At 38.4% G+C, this 22,882-nt stretch overlaps 1 protein-coding gene across 1 annotated transcript in view; it reads right to left on the bottom strand.

Moving 5' to 3' along the window:
- b3glcta (beta 3-glucosyltransferase a) overlaps positions 1-22,882 on the bottom strand; it is a 78,786-nt gene that overhangs the window by 7,110 nt on the left and 48,794 nt on the right. Inside the window, exons 5-11 of the mRNA XM_034701909.1 lie at positions 21,559-21,635; positions 20,779-20,890; positions 17,224-17,360; positions 17,032-17,095; positions 15,862-15,993; positions 10,468-10,537; positions 7,990-8,103 (exon numbers count right to left, since the gene is read on the bottom strand). Of these exons, the coding sequence (XP_034557800.1) occupies positions 7,990-8,103; positions 10,468-10,537; positions 15,862-15,993; positions 17,032-17,095; positions 17,224-17,360; positions 20,779-20,890; positions 21,559-21,635 (706 nt within the window). The remainder of the gene's footprint in view (positions 1-7,989; positions 8,104-10,467; positions 10,538-15,861; positions 15,994-17,031; positions 17,096-17,223; positions 17,361-20,778; positions 20,891-21,558; positions 21,636-22,882) is intronic.

The raw sequence follows: 22,882 nt of genomic DNA, 5'->3' as shown, positions 1-22,882 counted from the left end.
GCCTTCTTGCCTTTTTAAAAAGATTTTTCCCATTGAAATAACATTGTGACAACCGACCCCATAGTGTGTGACAACCAACCCCATAGTGTGTGACAACCATCCCCGTGATGGGGTTGGTTGTGAGAGGGATACACATTTCAAGCCAACACCTTAAGCTTCAATTTGATGAAGGAATGACTATTAAAAGATATTTTGATGTTGAGCAATCATCAAAACAGTAAAAAGTGTGACAACCAACCCTGTTCTCCCCTACTTTTAACAGCATGATTGGCTTCTTTGAAAATACAGTTATCATCTAAAGCTCTAACTGATGAGACAAAACTCAATGTGCATGGCCTATATTGTGTAAATTAAGCCATATAAAAACTATTACACCAAACTATTTATTCATTACGTCCTCTTAAAAGAAGCCTTTATGGCGACAATAAGAAAAGTGCTTCTATGATGCCAAAACCTCGAAAAGTTAATTACATTTGCAGTTTTTATGCATATTTCAGTATTAAAAGCTTTATAAATATCAAAATATGACCAAGAGCATCCCCGACAGAAGGCCTCAAAAGCACGTGCAGCTGTAGGCGGACACCTGAGTGATCAAAAGAATGACCTTCTATTGAAAAAGGGCAAAAAAGAAAAAAGCTTTACTCTCCTTTTTTAAGATTTGTAGAGCAGAGTATTAAATCAGTTCAATGCAAGGATGTGTCCTCTGGAGCTTTGTGAGCGGGCAGAGAGGTATTGTCTAAAATTCTGACATCTCAAACAAATAATAAGGTATGTTTGGCATGATGGGTTGGAAAGATCAAACTTTTACTGTGGCGTGTTTGACATGACTGCCAGACGATACAAAATGTTCTGCCAGCTCCAGAAAAACAAAAACAGTGATGCGTTGGTACAGAACAAATAGAGGGAACCCAAAGATATATACCCATCAGAATCCAAATATCTGCGCAGCATCACGGCTGAGAGCTGAGACGTGAAAATCCCTGGTGGCAAGCATCACAAGAATACTGAGGCCCTACTGTTTTATTTATGAGGAAGCCAGGGTGTTTTTTTTCCCCAGGATCTGAATATAGAATAAGTAAGGACACCTTGAACTGCTGACAGGAATAAAATCCAAAAACACACTTTTCTTTGGAAAAGCCTGGTAACCTTATTCTAGCAAGAGGAGGCCAGTGGGTGAGTTCAGGGGCCCTGAAAGATGTAGTAACTTCTATGTTCATGGCTCATATGAAGAGACCGTCCTGTGGTACATTTAAGCAGGAAAACCCGACTTGTACTTTTATAACACCTCTCTAGTCTTTCAATCCACTCAAAAAGCTTTTACACTACATGTCTCTTTCACCCATTAACACCACATTCATACACTGATTTCAGAGGCTGCTATGTGAAGTGCCCATCAGTATTAATTGATCCTATTCAGACACCTTCTCATAACGCTGGCGGTACCACTCAGAGCAATTCCAGGGTTCACAGTCTTGCCCAAGGACACTTTCACATGTAGACTACAAGAGCTGGGATCAAACCGCCAACCCGCCTCAGATCCCTTTACAGAAAGTTTCTCTATGCCTCATCAGTATCTTCACCATCAGGTTTTTGTTCTCCAAACATTAGAAGTACCAAACTTGACCGTGAACAGTTTGAGTTTTTACTAAAAATATTAAAACTTAACATCTACTCCATTTCAGGGTCTTGCATCAACCTTCCCCTAGCTCACGCTGGAATCAATCATGTTTACTCTTCTTCTGTAGAGTTGTTGTTGTTTTTTTAAAGAAATAATCCTGTAAGGCTGATGCATTTCCACAAGACGCATTGTACCTTTGAGACTAAAGATAGAGGGAGTGTAAACATCAAGCCAAAGGGACTTCATCTTGTTTTCAGGATTCAAACATAGTTAAGCCCAGGGATTGAGTTGGAGAACTGAATTTACATAATTCATAATAATTTACCCATCCATTTATTAGTCTCAATGCTATTTATAATAATAATAATAATAATAATAATAATAATAATAATAATAATAATAATAATAATAAACTTTATTTATATAGAACTTTTCTTAACAAGGTTACAAAGTGCTTCACAACAAAAAAGCAGAGCATTACAAAGCATAAAAAATGGTGCAAACAGAGGGAAGAAAAAAGACAGAAGCAAAACAAGTCATCTGAATGCAGAGCAAATTCAAGAATTAGGGTTGGAGAAATGCCTTCTTACATAACGTTTTTTTTTGCGAATATTTAAAAGCAGTTAAGGTTGTGGACTGTCTAATCGTCAGTGGCAGGGAGTTCCACAAACTTGGAGCTCTAAGGCGGGATCTTGGCACAACCAGCAGAGATGCATCCACAGACCTGAGGGGCCGCCAAGGCACACAGGGGGGGTAAAAAAAAAATCGCTTAAATAGTTTGAGGCCTGTCCATTTAAAATTTTATAAGTAATCAATAAAATCTTAAAATTGACACGATAAAAAACACTGGCAGCCAATGTAAGCTGGCGAGGACAGGAGTGATGTGTTGATATTTTGATGTGCCTGTTAAAATCTGAGCGGCTGCATTTTGAACTAGTTGGAGTCTGTGGAGGGAGCTCTGACTGATACCTGTTAAAGGTGCATTACAATAATCAAGACGAGAAAAAATAAAAGCATGGATGACTTTGGACATTGGAGGGGGAAAGGACAGATCTTATTTTGGAGATTTGTTTGAGGTGGAAAAAACTGTATTTAACTGTATTTTCTACACGAGTGTCAAAGCAAAGATCTGTGTCAAATGTCACTCCTAAATTTTTGCATATTTCAACTAAAACAAGGTGACCACAGCTGGTTAATCAGCACGACTGTTTTCCACACTGTGGTAGCAACACTTCTCTTGAAGCTCGTAGAATAAAATGATTGTATAGCTTCAAATTCCAGAACACCTTAAAGGCACTATGAGGAGTTTTTAAATGGCTGGGAAACAGACTGAAACTGATACTGATGCCTCTTTATGACCCTCAAAAACAAACAAAAAACATCCACAACAACACTGATACCTTCTCTGTTGTCATTTTTAATGCCTGAAACCACTCTGAGGGGGTAGGTGTCAGAACAGACGATTGGCGTCTGGCTTTAGAAACACCCTTTTTTGGCTGTTTTCATGGCAAATAATCACATTGTGTGATAAATCTGAATGTTAAAAGACAGCAGGGTGAAGTTGTTATCTGAAGACACTAATTTTGCATGTACAGAACAAGAGACAAGAGGTATCACTTTGTCCACAAGGGGGTGTTAGAATCGATACAAACCAAAAGTTCCTCACACAGCAGCTTTAAAATATCCATACATTTAGCATCTCATAAACATAAATTGGTGATTAATTTTAAGACATGACTTTTACAGCGTTGACATGTCAATGGGATTAATGAAGTGGGTAGAAGGTGAAAGAACAAAGAATAATGGCGCTGACAGCTTCCTGACATTTTGATGCCTGTTGACTGTTGATGAACTTTGAGTCAGCCCTCAGCGAAGATTAGCATAAAGCTTAAGGTCTCGTAAACGAAGCAGAGGAAGGATAACCGATAAACAAAGGAGGGAAAAGAAGGATGCTGACCTTTACTCCTTTTGTATTAGATAACTTACTCTGTAGCATGTGTTTGGTGAGAGACACGCTAAAGGCTTGTTTTTCCATGTGACCTCAATTACAATGCACACTAATCTGATCTATGCATGAGCTGTATATTAATGTTCCACTGTGTTACCATAAACAATGCTAATTTTGTTTTCTGTTGTCATTGTGTTCAAACTCAAGCAATTTTTAATCATGTTTTTTTATGCTAATCCGATCTTCTGGAGAATGTTAGAGGCATTATGAGTGATTTGCTCTATTGACAGTTTGCATAGTAACTAAACTGAAAGAAGATTTAGTGTCTGGCTGCTTACCAAACTACAGGAAATCCTGCTGTCTGATGATGGACTTTGGATTTCTGCCAAAGCTGCAATTCTTGATTGTGTCTCCCGAAAGTTAAAAAAAAATCCTGACATGCAGTGGAAAGTAAAATTAAAGGGAAGGAGACATTTGCTGATCTATGAGTAAGACTCATTCAGCACTAGCTTCAAAAAATACAGACATAATTTACTGTCTGAGAGGAGCAGAGCTGGGGCTTATCCCAGAGTAAGACATCAAACTTAAAGTCAGCCACACCAGCTCTGGGTGCCCAGGTTTCAGGAGCGTGTCTGGTTATTCAAATGAGCTGGTTTGAAGAGCCAGAAAACTTCCACTTGAATGTTGTTTTCTGTCATGGCATAACCAGCTGCCAGCCTGTCAGTTTGGCATTGTGCAAAGTGTGAACAGAAGCGCACATCATCTCCTGCCCTGACCCCAGAGTTTGTGTGTGTGGCGGGGGAAATTTCATGATACATTTATGCCAAAAACGTGGATCATTAATGTTGCTCTGCTTAGAGAAAGTGAGGACAATATAACAAATTGAAAAGTCAGGATATGCTCAGTACAGTTTGCAGCATTTAGAGCTTTAATATTTAATTGGTATATTTAATTTTATTTACAAATAAGAGCTACAACGATTAGTGAATTAATCATTTATTTTTCTAGCATGGAAAGATTTAAAGCTGTTCAAAGCCACTTCTCAAAAGTTAACATTTTTTGTTTTCTGACAGTGGATTCAGTGAAGTCAACAATTTCAATGGACCTCCTTAGAGTGTGTAAAAAAGGCACTTTGTATGTGGCCAAAGCCATTAATCAATTAACTGCAAACATACCATGCATAAAATGAATACATTATGCATTTGCAGCCTAGTTAATTTATGTTATACGCTGTAATCTACTGCAATCTATTTAAACATCTCAACAGTAGAGTACATGAAGGCTTTATTGTGCCTTTTTCTTACTTGGTCATGGCTGCTTTTGTGGATATTTTTGAGGCTTCAGACAGTGTCAGAGAAGTTCCTCACACTCACATTGCAAACGTGTGTGTAACCCCAGGTGGACTGAACCACTTATGAGATGAATATCAGGCAATCAGTGAGTCAGAAAAATGCTGTCACTGCAACGAGAGAGGCAGATAAGAGTTTAATCCCTTATTTAAACGAAGGGGGCTTGATAAGATGTCAAATCTAAAAGCAGACTGGTTTCAGTCAAACGTGTCCGGACTGAAAACAAACACACATTAGAGATGCATTACAAGCTGCAGAGTGGCACGGAAGAAGGCCTGGAGGATTGTACTGTCGCCTCTTCACAAACCAGACCTCCAACTTAACATCGGCTGCAGCATCTCACGGAGCTCTGCAGTAATTACTTGATTTTTGTGAAGTGTGTCAGTGATGTCAGAATATATTAAATGACGTTAGGTACACACATATTTGAAGTTACTGGTGCCCTTTTTCCTACAGGATAAGGTGTAAGTGTAGTCCTTCATAGACTCATCCTTCACCTCTGATTCCTGCTGCTGATAGGTATGACATCATTCTGCATGTGACAAGTTTCCTATCGAGTGTGATTCATAAGTTTCACACTTCAAATTTGAGTTCAGCAGCTGGTAACATCTAAATCTTTTCAAATCTTATTTTTGCAATATGAATTTCCTTCTGGATATTTCCTTTAACGTCTATTTAAAATGATCATACAGTATGCCCGATATCTGAGACAATTGAGAGTCTGTGCAAGAGGGAGTATCTGTTGTTTAGTGTTAGGACGGCAAATTAGCTGATAGTGTATTCATTGGAGAGTCAGATGGAGGAGGCGGCTCTTAAATAGAGATGGACCTGAGAACAGTGGTTGCATATCAACAAAAAACTGGACTGAGTAACCTCCAAAGAAAACACCGACTTTTGTTCTAACATGGAGAGGAGCTCACATATTCAAGAGAGTAGCCCATGGCAGTTTGCATCCTTCACTGCCTCAATGCAAAGAGGTCGCAGAGGACATTCTTGTTGAACTGCAAACTGCCTGGAGACATCGAGAGAAAGGTGGCTTGAGACTGAACCTTCTCCTAAAACCTTTCCAACAACAACAACCCTAAGCACTCTTACCGAGGGCTGACAGAAGCTTCAGCCGATGAATCATCCCATTAAGCTGCTACATGAAGGTCTAAGGTGCAGTTTTGTGCCGACAGCCATCAGACTGTAAAATAATTTGAGCTCAAAAGGCCTCTGGCTCAGGCAACCAGGAGGAGCTGAAGCAGAGAGCTATACAGCTCAAAAGAACATGGATGGCTTTGTAGGCTCTTACAATCTATGTGCATGCCCGCTCACTTGTTTCTGATTATTGTAGAGCCTTCAAAGCAGTCAGTTTTTTTCAGTAGTTGAAGTTTTTCCTGAAGCATCAACAGTCGAGTGGGGAGTGTGTCTTTCCAGATGCCCTACGTTCCAGGGTCCCCTCCAAGTTAGCTGTACCTGCTGCACACATTTCCTCAAATGCTGAAATCTCTAATAATATTTGGGAGCTTTCCTGGAATTAAAAAATGTGGTTCTGAGGATTTGTGGTTTATGTTGGATTTCATGTGTATTTGTCTAGCATTTTTGGAATGCACTTGCGGCTTTGATGAAGAAATTAGAGAATAAATATGAGTCTCATGCCTGTCTGCTAAAGCCAAAGATTTACCCAGGAGTTAATTAGCACATCTTAGCATACAAAAACAAATCAGGGTAAACAACTTGCATGACTTTGTCTAAAAGTTGGATAAATCCTTTATTTTTCACATTTTACAAAGCATCACTACTTTATGCGAGTTTGATTGTAAAAGATGACCAATCATAATTTGATGTTTTGAATAATTTAGACTTCATATTTAATTTAAAACAGAACAAAGGCAGCATTAAATGTTGAAAACAAAACCTTGTATCGCTTTATGAAAAATAAATGCTTCTTTTGAATTTGGCAGCAACACGTTTTAAACAGTAGGGACTTTTAGGGATTGGGGTTGTAAGGTAAGGTTTAATGTCTTGTTTGTTTATTTTGTGCAAAAGCTGAAAGTATACACTGACAAGTCATTGTTATAAGTGTATTTGATGCAGTATAGTTTCTTGTCCAGGAGCAGTGTAATCTGGAAGCTGCTGGTCTTATAAACTGCAGGAGGTCACTGCTCATGGTCAAGCAAATGCCCCACCATAACAGCTTCTACCTGTTATCAATCTTAGGCTGAGCTAAGTTAACCTGCTCCTAACTTTTACTTCCCATCCCGTGCAAAAACATGATTAAATATAAATACGTATTGATTCTCACATACAGCTCTAGACAAGGGAGCCTTAAGGTGAGGTTTTCAAAGTTCTAAACTGTTCTTTTTTAAACAACACCCAGCCACATTTGAAGAGTTTGTAAAGATAAAATAGTCAAACAAAGTTTAAAAAGTTGAGGTGTCTTGTGGTTATAAACAAACTTCTACATGAGATGAGTGAGCGAGTGCCAGATCATACAACCCAGGAGAAAACATTTCAGCTATTGAATACAGACAGGTCTTCAGTCTGTGCAGCTCAGCAGGTGAGGTTGGCTGAGCTCCAGGTGAGTAAAAGTGCAGTTTGTAGCTCTCAGTCGGGAAAAAAGCTCCTCAAATTCAAAACATAAACAACGTGCAGACCCATTTAACATCTCGGAAGTATTCACTGATAGAATTATCGGCACAATTACCGGAAAAGTCTGAACATAAAGCCCCAACATAAACTGGCAGATATCTTCTCCTTACACAGAGGATGGAATAACACATTTAGAGCCTTTCTATTTTGTCATTTTGTGATGCAAAACACACTTTCAGAGACAAAAAAATTGGAATAAAATGCTGACTCATCCACTCCTGGTCACTTTGGTTCCAATTCACCCCCAACATTGTTTTGAATTACTGCTGCCATCCCCTCCACAAGGTGTTAGGCTGGGGACGTTTCACCTTTAGTTTGTCATTTCATTTTTCATGTACCTCCAATATGCAGCCGACCCTGCACCATTACCCAAGGCCAGAGACTGTATCTGCTGGTGTGACTAAGGCTGAGGGAGTGGAGACTGTGAAAGGAGCACTTACCTCTTTCTGTATTTGGTACTCCTAAATCAATGGTTGGTATCAAAGGATCAGCATGGTCACTGTAGTACTCTAAGTGTAAGGCATCTTTCTCCCAGGTCTTCTTTATCACTGGAACTGAAGCAAAGAGGAGAAAAATCAATGATATGTTTGTTGTGTTTGCAAAATAAGCAGCCCTCTTCTAAAAACTGGATCTTTTAGAGCTAAGATTTTATATTTCTCACCAATAACACTGTTTCCACAAAGAGAAGGAAACAGAGGAGGAAACATAGAGATCCTGCAAAATAAACTTGACAGGATGGTGAGTAACTTTGAGGTTTTTGTGCTGACCTAAGGCAGTGGCACAAGTCTCTAATGGTTTGTGGAAAATGTTAAACCACATATAAATCACACCACATTTCAACACCGGTCAACCATAAATATTCTCTTTACTTCTTAAATTTCAGAGCTTTACATCTTGGGATTTTCTGGAAATAAATAAATGTGTAACTTGTAGTTTCTGTGTGCTTGTTCCTGATACAGTGTAACACACTGGGACCTGCGGCCTCCTGATCTTCTCTCCTCTAAAGAAAGAAAACAGCAGATCACTGAATCTGACTGTGCTTTTAAACTTTCTATTTATACACTGTCTTTCAGCAAAGCTATTTATACATACTAATCACCCATCACTGGAAAAATTCCCACCATCAGAGTTTAAGCTTTTCTATTTCTGACTGAAATCTGACACAACATTCTGAGTTTTGTGATCTGTTTGTGGAGGTGAGACAGAATGAGCTCTGAGAAACACAGAGTATCCAGAAATCAGTAGCAGCAGCTTGAGGCTGTTTTCAGCTCTCATAAATCAACAAAACAGAGTCAGAGTGGCAAGATTTAACACTGAGAGAATGAACCACAGAACTGTGAGTTGGAATAGGTGGCCTTCAATGTCTCTGAAGGGCCAAACAGCAGCTCAACTTTTGATGAACAGCATGAGAAACTACTCTCCAGCCCTCTGGGAGCTGCTCAGACCTCTGTTTTATGATTTCATTCTAAATAATTCATTTATTACGTTATTTGAACCGAACTTAACAAAATAAATCCATCATACAGATTAGTATGAACAGTAAATAGTCTTTGAGGAGCAAGTAGAAAGCTGACATACAACCTCCACTACTGAAACTTTCTTTCATGTTTGACCATGAAAACAAAGTTTATCCAGCATATGACGTCTTTTGCTCAGCAACAAACTTCTTCTTTGAATTGGTGGTTAGGTAAAATAGCTTGCCAGCACTGACTTGATGCGACACAGATAAATGTAAGATGCTGTCAGATTCAGATAACACTTCAAACATTGGCTCCTGACATTGATGCATGGTACATCATGTGCCAATGTCTGTGAGGGGCTCCTTGGAGGAACTGATTCAGTGTCTTGGTTTGCTTTTCTTATTTTTGTTGTGTGAATTTATGAGAATTGATCAATAAATTGGCTGTTTTTCAAGGAAAAAAACTACACAAACTAAACCAAACCAAACTATTGCTACAGAACAGTTTTTCACAGGTGGAATTTTTTGGCTTCAAAGGAATCCAGAGAGACCAAAACAAAAACAGATCCAAAACACAAGCACTGACAGATATCTCTGTTACTGATTTTTCATGGTGTTTCAGAGGGATTCTGCTACTGCAGCAACAACCGAGCTTCCAATTATCCCAAAATCCAAAGTTCAATATGACGCATTAGTCCAGTAATAGTACCACTTAAGAAGTATGGGAAACAAAAAACCTGGAGCAACTCTAGATAGTTCATCCTTTTTTATACCACTGGTATGATGTTAAATAGATGAACGATAATTTCGTTCTATATAATCAGCACAGAGATTAAAAACGCTCAACACTTAATGCCACTGTAAATTGAATGTGATGCTCCTTCATGTCTAATTCGTATTGATCTCAAATAACCTTTGATTCATAAATCTCATGTTCATTCTCATCTTGTCTACCTTTAAAAACTGACAATGGCAGCTTGGCAGAGGAAACTGTAATTAAGGTAATTAGTGCAATCGCTTTGTGCAATATCCGCAGAGAGCAGGGAACAATTTGTCTGATCCCTCTCAAATGTACCTGCCACATTTTCATCAGGTTAAAAGAGAAGCAGCTTAATGCCACCAAGAGCTTGCAAATAAAAGGCTAAACATGTGTAAGTGATTCTGGAACAGCTGCAGGATTGTTGGATGATTGTGCAGCTCAAGCAGCAAGGAGGGAGAGGGGCATGCAATTAAGCAGGCTGAGGTATTTTAGTAACTTCAATGCTAAAAATCTTTTTAGACATAAGGGTGAAATGATCTAGTGGCAGACTTTATGGCATTAATAAGATAAACATCTCATTCAGTCACGTGTCAAAGGTAAAACAAATCCATTAAGGGAAATCAAAGGTGCAAAGACCAGCTGTTTTAATAGAAAATGTGCTTCTGTGTTTGATTCTGTAAGAGTGGGTGGGTGACTCACCTCTTTCACTGTGAAACTTCCTACACGTTTTCACAGCAACAAATATATCTTCTTTATTTACAGGCTCCCCCTTTGATGAATAAAATAGGAGACATAAATCAGTGAAATGCTTGCAGGAATAAACATCATAAATCATATTTAATTACAAGAGAATCTATAATACATGCAGCTCAATGGTTAAAACTGAGTTTTTCAGGCGATATTAAATGTCAAAGTGATCAGTGAGAGTTGTTATCTCCAAAGGGAAATTAGAATTGAATATTTCTGTTGATGGGCAGAGGTCATTTTGCCCTCTGGTTGTCTCTTTTTTCATGATTGGAGACAGCTAATAACACTGCAGCACCTTTAAAAATTCAGAACTTATTATAAAACCTGTTGAAATAAGAAAAAATGAACACAAGTGAGACTGGGACGGAAAGATAATGATTAAGGTTAGGGTAGGTAATTCATTGTTGATGCACTTCTGGATGTATTTGCCCAAATTATTGACACATCAGAACAATATCAGTGAAAAAGTTAGAAAGGAGTTATAAAAGAAAAATCTGGAGCCTGTATGCAGTCCATTCAATCAATCCATTCAGACTGAATGCAACAGACTTATAATAGAATAAATGATTGGATGGCTTATATGCCGATCTTTCTACCTATGCACATGCCAAACTAAAGTAGACAGCCTCCACAAAAATGGCAGAGGAAGTTAAATAACATAATGCTCTCGTCTTCCTCAGCTCTCCAGTAGACTTGCGCTCAAAATGAGGCTGAGCATGTTCACAGGTTTTCTCTATTTGGGTCATTAACTATATTTATATTGGTGAAGCACCTCTTCCTCCTCCTGAAACTGGAGCTGAAATACACCGGTTATAAAGGAGGAGGCTGGCTTTATCACCTATATGTGCAGCCAGTCACCAGGGGGAGATCTAAATGTTTGGCTTCTCCTTTGAAAAGTAACAGTGCTGTCCATCTTTTTACACAGTCTATACTTCTGGAATAAAGCTGCCTCTTTCTTTTTTTCTTTGAGTTGGACTTTTATTTGATTGAGAAATAAAAACAGAATGGAACTGCTCTGTTTTTATCTTTGAGTCCTTTGTTACCAAATTTGATAAAAGTCCAAGAGGCTCTTTTCTTTTGCCTCAACAGTCACAAAAAGGTTTTGATAAATCAGTGACAGACAGAACTCTAAGATGTCATCAACTGCTGCACATTAAATTAATTTTCAACAAAAATTTGAGGACATAATGTGAGGTACAGTTACATACTCCTTGTGGCATGATCATGTCTGGACATAACATCTGAAGCTGTGAAATCATACCATTATGTTAAAATGAGTGCTGCAGCGTATAGTTACTTTCATTGCTTTGCTTCTTTTTGATAAACGGTTCAGTCTGCAGTTGTTTTTGCTCTTACACGAGTTTTTGACTTGACATTTAGACACATCTTCCTGTACGTTTTCAACAAACAGGTGCTTCTTTTTACAGCAGACAGTTACAGAGCAACATTATATTTCATTTGGAGTCATGTCTCTGACCACCCGCCTGTTTTGTTTTTAGTCTATAGAAAGTCTTGAGGGATGTTTTGGCTCTTTAGCAGCTGAAGGCTCCACTTAGTTCTCCTCTGAGTCAGTAACTGTGTCTGTCTGCTGTTTGGTACAAACAGTTGGGCTTTAGATGAAAACATCTTACTGATGCAGCAAAGAAACACATCTAAGAGTGTTGAAGCTGCTCAGCTCAACTACCACCTGACACTTGTTATGAAATTGGTAAAACTTGTCAAAGTGCAGATTTGAATAATAATTCTGGGTAGTTTCATCCTCCTCGCCCAGGTCGTTATTGCAAATGAGAATTGGTTCTCAATTAACTCACCTGGTTAAATAAAGGTTAAAAAAAAGAAAAAAAAAAAAAAAGAAGTCAGCCCGTTCACATTAATACATATTGATCATAAAAATATAAACTACAGTCACTCAAAGCATTAAGTACATACAATACCACAAACACATGAAAAAAATGGTCATAGACTCCAAAAGCTTGGAGTGAAAGCATCCAACCATCATCCAAAGCAGAAAAAAACAAGCAATGGCTGGGCTTTTCTCACTGACAAACAACACAATGATCAATGATTTATTAAAATGTATTCATGAATTTTTGATCAGCTGTTTAAGCAGTAAATCCCTCAAACAGGCTGCACTGATGTTTGCACCATTCCTAAGACCACCAAAGCACAAACACTGAGAACACATTCTTATTATAGGATTTACTTACTGTCGTTTCCCCCTCAGACCTATTTGTCCGTTCTTTGTCAGTTTCCCTCATTTTAAAGAGCTGACTCATGTCTGATGCAAAACAAGCCTCTGTCTTCATGTCCGGCATGCAGATAGAGGAGCAACAACACCATAGGTTCATTTCTTTCGGACGTGTTTCACTGCTCGGATCGCTTTGTATATTGCCGTCCTTCACCTCCTCTAATCTGCCTCTTGAGGCTCTTGATTCTTTGTTGACTCTGCAGCTGAGGGCTGCAGTGACCCAGCGGGCAATTTTTTGTGCAACTGTTTCTCACTCTGACCGATTAGGACACGTCCCCTCTTGTTTTGTGTGATTGGGAACTTCTCCCTGAATACTTATTAAACTGTGACCTTCATGCTTCTCCACTGGCTGCCTCAGTGTTTGTCCTGTTTTCATTCTGTTCATATGGATGCAGTTTTATAAGAACAGGGACATCCATAGAGGAGAACCACATGAATATAAATCTTACTGTTCAGACTGCAACAAACTGGAACACATGATGAACATGTAGTGTGTGATTTGAATCACAAATGAAAACATCAAACTGTTTTTTTGTGTGAAAACCAAGAAGGAAAACATGGGGGAAAAAAAATAGAATTGGGACACTTTCAGCTGCAGCTCTGACATCCAAAATTCAACTTGTTTTGCCTGCTCCCAACAAAATGAAGTCTCCTGGATATTACTGTTGGTCTTATACTCTGCAAGTTGGATCAACAGCTACTGGCTAAAGGTCGTCTGACCTTTCCTGTCCAAAAATGTAACCACTTTCAGACAGAGAAAATTTAAGTTGAAATATGCACAGTTTCATGTAAAACCTCAATTTATCCAATATACATATTTTAGTCAGAATGATAATTTACAGAGGAGGTAAAAAATGTTGCAGCTTTCACAAATTAGATGATGGCTCCACTTTCTGTGTGACATTTCCATGTTGTTTTTCTCCTCAGCCACACCCACTCACCATCTCCCACTCAGATAAACACATCTCCAGCGTGGCCCTAAGAAACTGCCAATTATTTCTAGCAAGACTATTCTAAGACATCGCCTGCCTCTAAGATGTTTCCCCCTGCACATTAAACCTACTGTAATATCTCTTCTCTGAGTTACATAGTAGATGTGAAATGATTTATGAGAACATTAACTGACGATCAATACTCATTTTGTAATAAAGCCTTTACTCCAGCATGAGAGAGACCAGAGTCATGCCATGAATTGCTATACTTGCAGCATGGCATCAGATCTTGACTCTGGCTGGTGGTTCTCTTTGTATTTTAGAGTTATGTCAGAAATTATCAAGTGAAGGGTATAACCACTTTACATGTAACATGTTCAAAGCTTTTAGTTTGGTTATGAGTCTGTGATACCTGTTTTTGGGATAACCACAGACAAGGTATTATTATTTTTCTTTTACTAAGTGGAATAAATTATACCTTCTTATGTTATCAAGCCTATATGTTTGTTCAAATGTAACTCCTTGAAGAAGCCTTTAGTAGACATGCATACATGATTTTATTTACTGTATTTTCCCGTGATAATTAATCACCATGGTTTTCTTGAGATCTCCACTTTAAGCCAGGTGATGATAACTCATATCCCCAGAGTTGCAAGAGCACAAAACAAACATATAATAGGCTTAACTTACCTCATTAGTGTGGCAGCACGGCATGTTGTGGTCTGGCCTATCAGAGTGACTGGCCTATTGTTTTCTTTTACGCATCCCCAGAAATGTATCATGTTATCACAAGGCAATTTTTGCTATCTTGAGATAATGAGATAAGTAAGTTCAAATCTCAAGAAAACAACCAGCAATGACTTGATATCATGGGAAAACTGAGTAAATCAAATGTTCAGATGCATGTCTGCTCAGGGTTTCTGCAAATCCTTCTTATCTTATATGTTTAATGAAAATAAATCCTCCTTATCTTCTTAGTTCTTATCTGACTACTTTTTTATACAGTTGTGTGTATGTGAAACTTCATTATCTTATGTTACTTTGTATAATAATCATAATAATAATAATACATTTTATTTATAAAGCGCTTTTCTAAAAACTCAAGGATGCTGCACAAAGGATAAAACATCATATAAAACAGCACATAAACATTGCCTCTTTAACTTGGGTTTTCATATTTGCTAAACTTTAAGGAATGTAATGCTTCTTTAGCTCATGCTTTTTATCTTGTAATGTCTCATCTTACATGTGATACCTCCATTGTCATATATTCTTGTTATATTTTTACATCTGTCATATCATCTAATGTTAAACATTTTAATTATGTATGCTCCTATCTTGTTTTTTATACACAACATAAGTCACATAGGTTTTCATATTTATAACACTTCTTCATCTTTGTAAACAAAACCAAATAAGACAGGAAGTAAAACAGAAAATGAAGACATATCAAAGTGTGTGTAATCCCTCTTTTACTTTCACGTGTTTGTCATGTAGGATATTAGCCTGAAGCACACCAAGTCCACGCCTGTCATATGCAATGTGTTGTATAAATAAAGTTGACTTGACAACAAAGAAACAACAAGGCCAGCTTATTCACATGGAACTCATATCCTAAAGCAACGTATGCTTTACTTTAAGATGCTCTAAAAATATGTAGGAAGAATCATGTGCTCTGCTCCCGTCACAAAATTGTGGTGAGCATGTGTGCAAAGTGGTTCACAAGGAGACAAAGAGAATAAAAGAAGGATAGGTTTAGTCATCAGCTGTGGACAATTTGAATTTGCATGTGGATTTCAATTTCCCTGGTCCAGGTATGATGAAAGCGTTAAAGCAGCAGAACACGATTCCAGAAAATGACAGGCTGCTTCTACTGTTGGCACTTTGTTTGAGTTGGAGATGGATAAACTTCATCACGTTTGGACAGAAATCAAAATTAATCAGAAAATTGGTGAGAGTAAAAAAAGGATGTTTCTGACAGAGGAGTGTTTATGTGACGTCTCAGGTTGTTTTGCATCGTGTGCTACCGGGCCAAGATCACAGCAGAACTGCCAATATCTCACACTGAAGTATCTTTGTTGTATGTAAAGGTTTAATTTTGTTCCAGTCCCTTTTCCTACAAACTGAGGCCAGTCACATTGGTCTGCAAACAAAGCAGATACTCACACACAGTGGAGGCTGGCGGCTCAGAGTGGTGGCACAGTGGCTGGTCTGAGGGGAGTCCTCTGGCTCGGTGCACAGCTCAGGGACAGCAGTGAGACGTGGGCCGTTCCCATTGTCCCAGATATACAAGGCAACCTGCATTAACACAGATACAAGTCAGATCTTTTACTGTTTACAGGCAAAAGACGAGACCCAAAGCCATCACACATTACTGCTTTATTATAAACATAAAAGAAGAGATGTGTTGACAATATGAATGTTTTGCTCTCACCACACAACTCCAGTGAATGTATTTATTATTTAAGATGCGTAACAAAAGAGATAAACAGGGAGGGGGAAGAGGGAGTAATTTGCAGCTGGTGAGTTTCTCTTTCTACAGAGGAGCAAAATAAAATCCAGGCTTTAGTTTAAGTATTCTTCAGGGGAAGAACCAGACGTAACAGTAGAAGAATTGGTAATGAGAACAGTACAATCAGTGCAGTGTGAATGTTGGAAACTGTCTCAGAGAATCAGTAACAACAGAAACTGTGAAACGTGATGGTTTGCTGGATTAAAGTCAGGAGCTGAAGCTGACAGTAATCTAGGTGACATTAAGGATTTAAGCAATATCTCTCTTTACTTTTGCATGTACTGTAAGGAATGTTTTGTCACTTGAATGAGGTTTGATATGTCTGTTTGTGATGTGCGTTTTTGGTGTTTAGGGCCATAAACCATCAAAAATACATCTTAATTCTGCTCTTAACTTCAGCAGCAACCTCCTTGTCATATATTTATAAGGTTAACAGCATAATAATTTAATATCCAGCGCTCAAGTCCTGCCATCTCTGACTGAAGCACCTTTCCAGGACTGAGCCTGATAAGTCTGCTGCTGCTGCTCCTGCTGCTGCTGTGTTTACCCATCAAACCCCTCGATGCCTCTTTGACTGAATTTCAGTGATAAAAATAAGAACCTCAATGCAGCACCATGACAATTCTCCAAAGTAATAAGATTTAGCTTCAAGTTAGATGGATTCCATGCCTCCACTTTTTTTGTGTGAAAATAAATTACAGATGGTCCTTGTTGGTTTGAGAGCGACAAACAAGAAAATAGTTGAGAAATGGATGAAAAATCGAAAGACTTGTCATCACTTTCCAAACTGGATGACTATGAAGGTAACTTGCATGATATCTTACCTCATGTTTCAGGTCAATGGTGAAGTCAGATTTAAGTGGCTCATCTCTCACTTTATTTGCAAGCCTGCAATACATCATGAAAGATGTCATTGTCAGAAATATTCAATAAAAACGAGACACCACATCTGAAAAAATACAGTCGTGATATGAACCAGACCACTCAATTTTACAGACACAAACAGACACACTCACCGCATGACGAGCGGGATGCTTAAGGCCCAGGCAGCAGCAAAGTCTGGGTATTTAAAGACAGAGGGATTCTCTGCGAAGGCGTAGTGATGGATGATGGTCGACTCTACGTCATGGAGAGGCTTACCAAGAAACCACTCCTGAAAAAGGAGAAGTATGCGACAGGATGTCAGCAGGAGTGCAGGCTGCTTCCTTTCACTTTTACATGTTCACTCCAGGATTTTTTTTTTTTACCATTAATATATTACTGTGAAAGGACACACTCAGACATCTGGTCCAATATTACAATTTCTACACAGCACTTGGCAGAAAAGAATCCTTCTTGTGAGTGGGTTTGTCACCCACTGAGTAAATAATGAGTTTTTGGTAGTTTGATGAGAAAACTGGCTTCGCTCCCATGTCTGAAGAGTGAATAGAAGGCTACCACCAGCAGCCTCTCTCACAGTGTGTTTCTTAACATGCTGAACTTTTTTGGTTTTAAAATATGTGTTACGAAGTGATGTGAAACTTTATAACAGAGGTGTTTACTATACCATGTAGTTATTGAGAGCACTGTTGGCTGTATATCTAATTTGTTGCATTGGTAAGTACCTAGGTTAGAACTCAATACATTTCCATCCCTTCAAAAAAAGCAAAGAGTGTCTGGGTTTGCTGATGCATGCCAAAACAATAAGGTAATGTACAAACATCTACTGCAAAGATGGCCCCTTTATGGGCCAAAGAGCCTCATGGCTAAAGCAATTCACAAAAGGTCCTCACAGCAACATGTAGTGTTTACAAAAGATTATTCATATCAGGGTTTCAGTGACTCCCAGGGTTATATTATGAGTGTCTCTCAGAGACATGGTGGTAACTGAAGCTCATTTTAACACATAGGGGAGAACGGGGTTGGTTGTCACACGGGTTGGTTGGCACACTTGTTATACCTCGGCACCAGAGGGCACTGTCTCTCAAATTGGGGTATGAACATTTCCAGAATTAGAGCTTTGGAGAATTGGAGCTTACCTACATAGTCTTCCCTGAAGTAAGACAGCTGAGCTTGAGGTGAGAGGGCTTTTTGTGTTTTTCATGTCAAATTGTAAATATTCAGCTCCTCAGTATTTTTCTTCTAGGTTTTTAAACGATGGGTTTATAACAAAACAAGTGTTACCCTTACAAAGTGTGAGGGGAAAGCTATAGTTTAGATTTTTATTAACTAGCTAAGTAGTTGTTAGATGGTTGTTAGCCTTGATGCTAGCAAAAAATTCCAGTTGGGGTTGGTCGTCACATTCTCTTTGGGGTTGGTTGTCACATGTAACAACCAACCCCTATGTTGACAAAATCATGCATGGTGAAATGAGTTGGAGTGCGCAGACCCTACATTTGCCATCACTGTAACTCAGACAGTGACTGCATGTAGCCTAGTTGAGTCGGCCATTATTGTTCGGCCTATTTGTTTTGTTCTTTATGTTGTTATATAGGCTGGCCTAAAGATGTGTTTCCTGTTCATGTTCCTTGCTCATTTTATGTTAAAATGCATTAAGTTATGTAGGCCTATCACTTGTCAGTGCAATTAAACTTACAAATTTAGTTCTGCCTTCTTGCCTTTTTTAAAAGATTTTTCCCATTAAAATACCATTGTGACAACCGACCCCATAGTGTGTGACAACCAACCCCATAGTGTGTGACAATAGCTATTGTAAGTATTTCTCTTGCAACCATCTTGTTAATGGATGACATATGGTAGCTTTTATTTTTTTGTCTCTGACTGCGTAATAAGCACTAAAACTTTGTTGCTTGCAGTGTTTCAGTGTCTAATTAGTGGACATTCATTTGAAAAATAAAGCTTGCTTCTGTGCAGAGATATCAGCTCTTCAAATATTCTATAAAGAAAACCAATTTTTTCTCTCTAATAACAATACAAGGCCGATCACATTGTGCGATAACGTCTGAGTGAGGAGTCTTTGCTCCAGGGCATGTTGAAATGAATCAAATCACAAGGTGATGCATCCATTGCCGCCTCCTCAGTATAAGGTTGCATAAAGTCATTTACAAAAAAAAGAATTCCATCTCTGACTTGGTAATGAAATATGACACTGCAGGGTCTTAATAGTCTAAAATGAAAGTGAAAAGGGTTTCCATTAGTTGTTTTGAAGAGTTTTTTTAGACACAGACCAAAACAAACTTCAGCATCTGCTGATAGAAAATTTGCATTTTCTAAAGCTAACCCTGTGGGCTTTACCTCAAAGTGATTCAAATAACATTTGGCAATTCACCCTTTGGCATTTAAAAGCTGGTTCAAACTCATGTTGTGGAGGATTGTCAACATGTACAGAGGGCAAAAAACGCCCCCATAAAACATAAAAACAAGCCTGTTATTCAGATTATTTTGATAACTCATAAACTATTGATGGAGAAAATAAGTTTACTGAGCTTGATTAAAAAAATATTTTCATTTCAGTTTCTCACTTTTGATTCTGTGACTGCAGAGTTTATCAGATTGTGTATTTGTAGTTAACCTACCAACCAACCTGCAAACAAGAAAAATAATTTCACGAGTGGAAAAAAGGTCACTCAACAGAGAGTTGAGTTACATGTCTGAATGGTTACTCTGAGAGCGGACAGAACTCAGCAGCCACAGAGGAACCAACCTGATATCCTGTACGTCAATCTACCACTTTAGTTCTTTTAGACTTAAGTGCTGCTTTTGATACTGTTGACTACTCGATTTTATTACCTCTTAAAGCCTGGGTTGGAGTCACTGGTTCAGCTTTTAAATTGATTCATTATTCCTTAAGTGAGAGGTCTTTTAGTCTTTGGAGACTCACAGTCGCCCAGTGTAAATTTGTCCTGTGGTGTACCTCAGGGGTCAGCTCTGGGACCACTCCTGTTTTATTTTTATCTGCTGCCTCTGGGACATGTGAACCGTAGACACAACATTAGTCTTTATCTTTATGCCGATGACACCCAGCTTTCTCTCTTCTAGCCGTAACCACCTGGATCACATTTCTTCACTCATTAGCTGTATTATCAATCTTAGAAACTGGATGTACAGCTCTGTACAGCAACAAGATGCTATCATAATCGGCCCAGACATTGCACACGCACACATCCTCAACATCCAGGGTCCCTCTCATCAACATTTCAAACAGCAGCTTTTTCGCTGAGTTTTAGGCTATTTTATTATTTTTATTGAGTCTGACTTTGATCTTATTTTTTAAAAATGTAACCTTTTCCTGTCAACTCCTGCAATTTTATTTATGTCCTGTTGAAGTAAATTCTGTTGACTGTTTTAATGTTGTTGTCTTCCTGTTGTTATGTTGTAAAGCCCTTTGTAACTCTGTTTTGTAACTCTGTTTTGTAAAGTGCAATATATATGAAGGTGGTCATTATTATTATTATAATTAAAATTAAATAATTTGATCTCCTAATTAAACTGATGATTGACTACACAAGAGCTCAAAATATTAAGGTCTGGTCTCACTGCTGAGTTTGACAAAGAGATCAAGTGAGAGCAAAGGAAAGAGGGTAACAAAAAGAAATAGAGATATTTTTTTAAAGGGAATATTGAACACTTACTTTGTTCTTGTCATATTTTGCAAGGACTTGAACGAGTTTAGTCATCTTCACGTTTGTTTCCTCCTCAAGAAACACAATCCAGGATGAGTTTTTCCCAAAGGAGTGTGATAAACTGAGGACACAGATCAAAACTGCAGTTAAATAATAAAATAAGAGTAAATGGAACATCACCAGACACAGACAAACTCTACAAAGAGTACTTTTTTCATTTCAGTCGTCGGAGCTAACTGGGGCTCCTGACCCAGTCAGATCATAAAGACACAGAGTTTCCCCTCGAGGGCAAGGACACAAAAAAAACATCACAAGCACACAGGCATCCTCTCTGTAATGACATAGGCTGCTTTTCCTGATCTACGCCCCAAATCTTTATGATGGAGGAAGAAAACAGCTTCAAATATTATTTCATGTCTCCCAAAAAACTATTTATGGAACACATCATGGAGTTTCAAGAAGGCCCTTTATGTAGATGACTGCAGCTAATGTCATTATGGTGCCGTTCAGACGACTGGATAACTGCAGTAATTAGCTTATTGTCACAGTTATGGACACATTAGGTGGGCATTTATCATAATGTGAAGCAATCAATCACAGTTATTGTGTTGGATATAGCTTCAGAGCAATCTGAGACCCTAAAATGAGGCTGAGGAAATGTCCTATAACCACATTATAACCTACAAAACCTACAGCACAATGACACAGTGTCTCTACAACTTTGTCCACATTGCATCACGTAGCTCTTGATCAAATGTTGTTGAATCCCACAGATTAAGAGATACTTACTAAGGCAGCAGAGGAAGAATACTCCAATCCCCCTCATTGACTGATAAAGAGTGAAGAAACAAAACTGCCGGCACTTTCTAAGAGAAACACAACAGAAAAAAACACAGAGAAACAGTGAAGGTTAATTATTGTACAAAAGCTAAACAAGGCTGAAGACAATCAAAGAAAACCTTCCAGCACCAAAGGACCCGAGGGTAGTCTGCTGCTTACAAAGAATGCCCCCTAACAGGAAGGTCAATGGTTTGATCAATGCTAATGAGTAGGTTTTGGATTAAGACCATCCCAGAGTTTTACTCAAAGAGAAGTGGTTCTGAATCATTTAGCCTTTTTATCGTGAATCGCTGGTATTCTGATTTAAAAAGAACACTTCTGCAATCCTGGCTGACATATTTTACATATCTCTTAACCACTATACAATGCCATGAACCTTCTATTCATTTATTTAAGATGTGAAAATCTATCAGCAGACTCCTGACTGCTAAGACTTGCTTTAATTCATTTATTCATCACATTGTGCACTGAGTGTGTCTTTAGTTTTCTAACTGTAATATTGCACGGCAATGCAATAAAGCATATTTGCTGCTTGACCTTAAAGCCATACTGTGCTGAATAAGCAAAGACTGCAAAGTCAAAAGAGTCTGACTGTATACTGCGTATTCCTTTAACAGTCGACAAATCCCATGAAAAGACCAAAAACAACATTGAAAACATCCCAAAAGCAGTGCCTGTGCTATGTCTGATTTGCACAGATACAGTATGTGCACCTTTCAAAACCAGCTCTCTGTTACACTGACATGTTCCCTCATTACAATGAAGATGGGCACTGAAGTTTTTATGGATCCACTACGCTGCTGCCTGAGAATGCTCAAATATTTGGCACTTATTCATTCATTTGCTGAAAAAGAAAGCTGGGGAGAAAATCCTTCACATTTCCACCTGACAGCAACAGTAGTTAACGTTCACTCCATAAATTAACAGACCTTTATGGATGAAAGTGAAAACGGCCCTGGCTTTTGTCTTCTCAGCCAACACGCTGTACAAATCCAATGTAACTTTGCAAATTTGGAGGTATGTGTCTTTTGGTATGTGGGTGTCATGAGAAATATGTCTGATCAATTATGGCAGGGGTCTTTTACAGTACCTTGTTGAAATGCTGACTGCATTTACTTTACTGTTGTTTAATGTCTTTAATCAGCATGATAACAAAGATATAATCATGTTGTGTCTTTACTTGGTGGGGCAGCATCATTAACTCATCATGAAGAACACTGGAGAGTCGACACATCGTGGTTAGTCATTAACATCTTTAATTTTTATATTTAAT

The sequence above is a fragment of the Notolabrus celidotus genome, chromosome 14, assembly GCF_009762535.1.
Source record: "Notolabrus celidotus isolate fNotCel1 chromosome 14, fNotCel1.pri, whole genome shotgun sequence".
In the NCBI taxonomy this organism is placed as follows: domain Eukaryota; kingdom Metazoa; phylum Chordata; class Actinopteri; order Labriformes; family Labridae; genus Notolabrus; species Notolabrus celidotus.
This window is presented reverse-complemented; position numbering and strand designations above follow the sequence as displayed.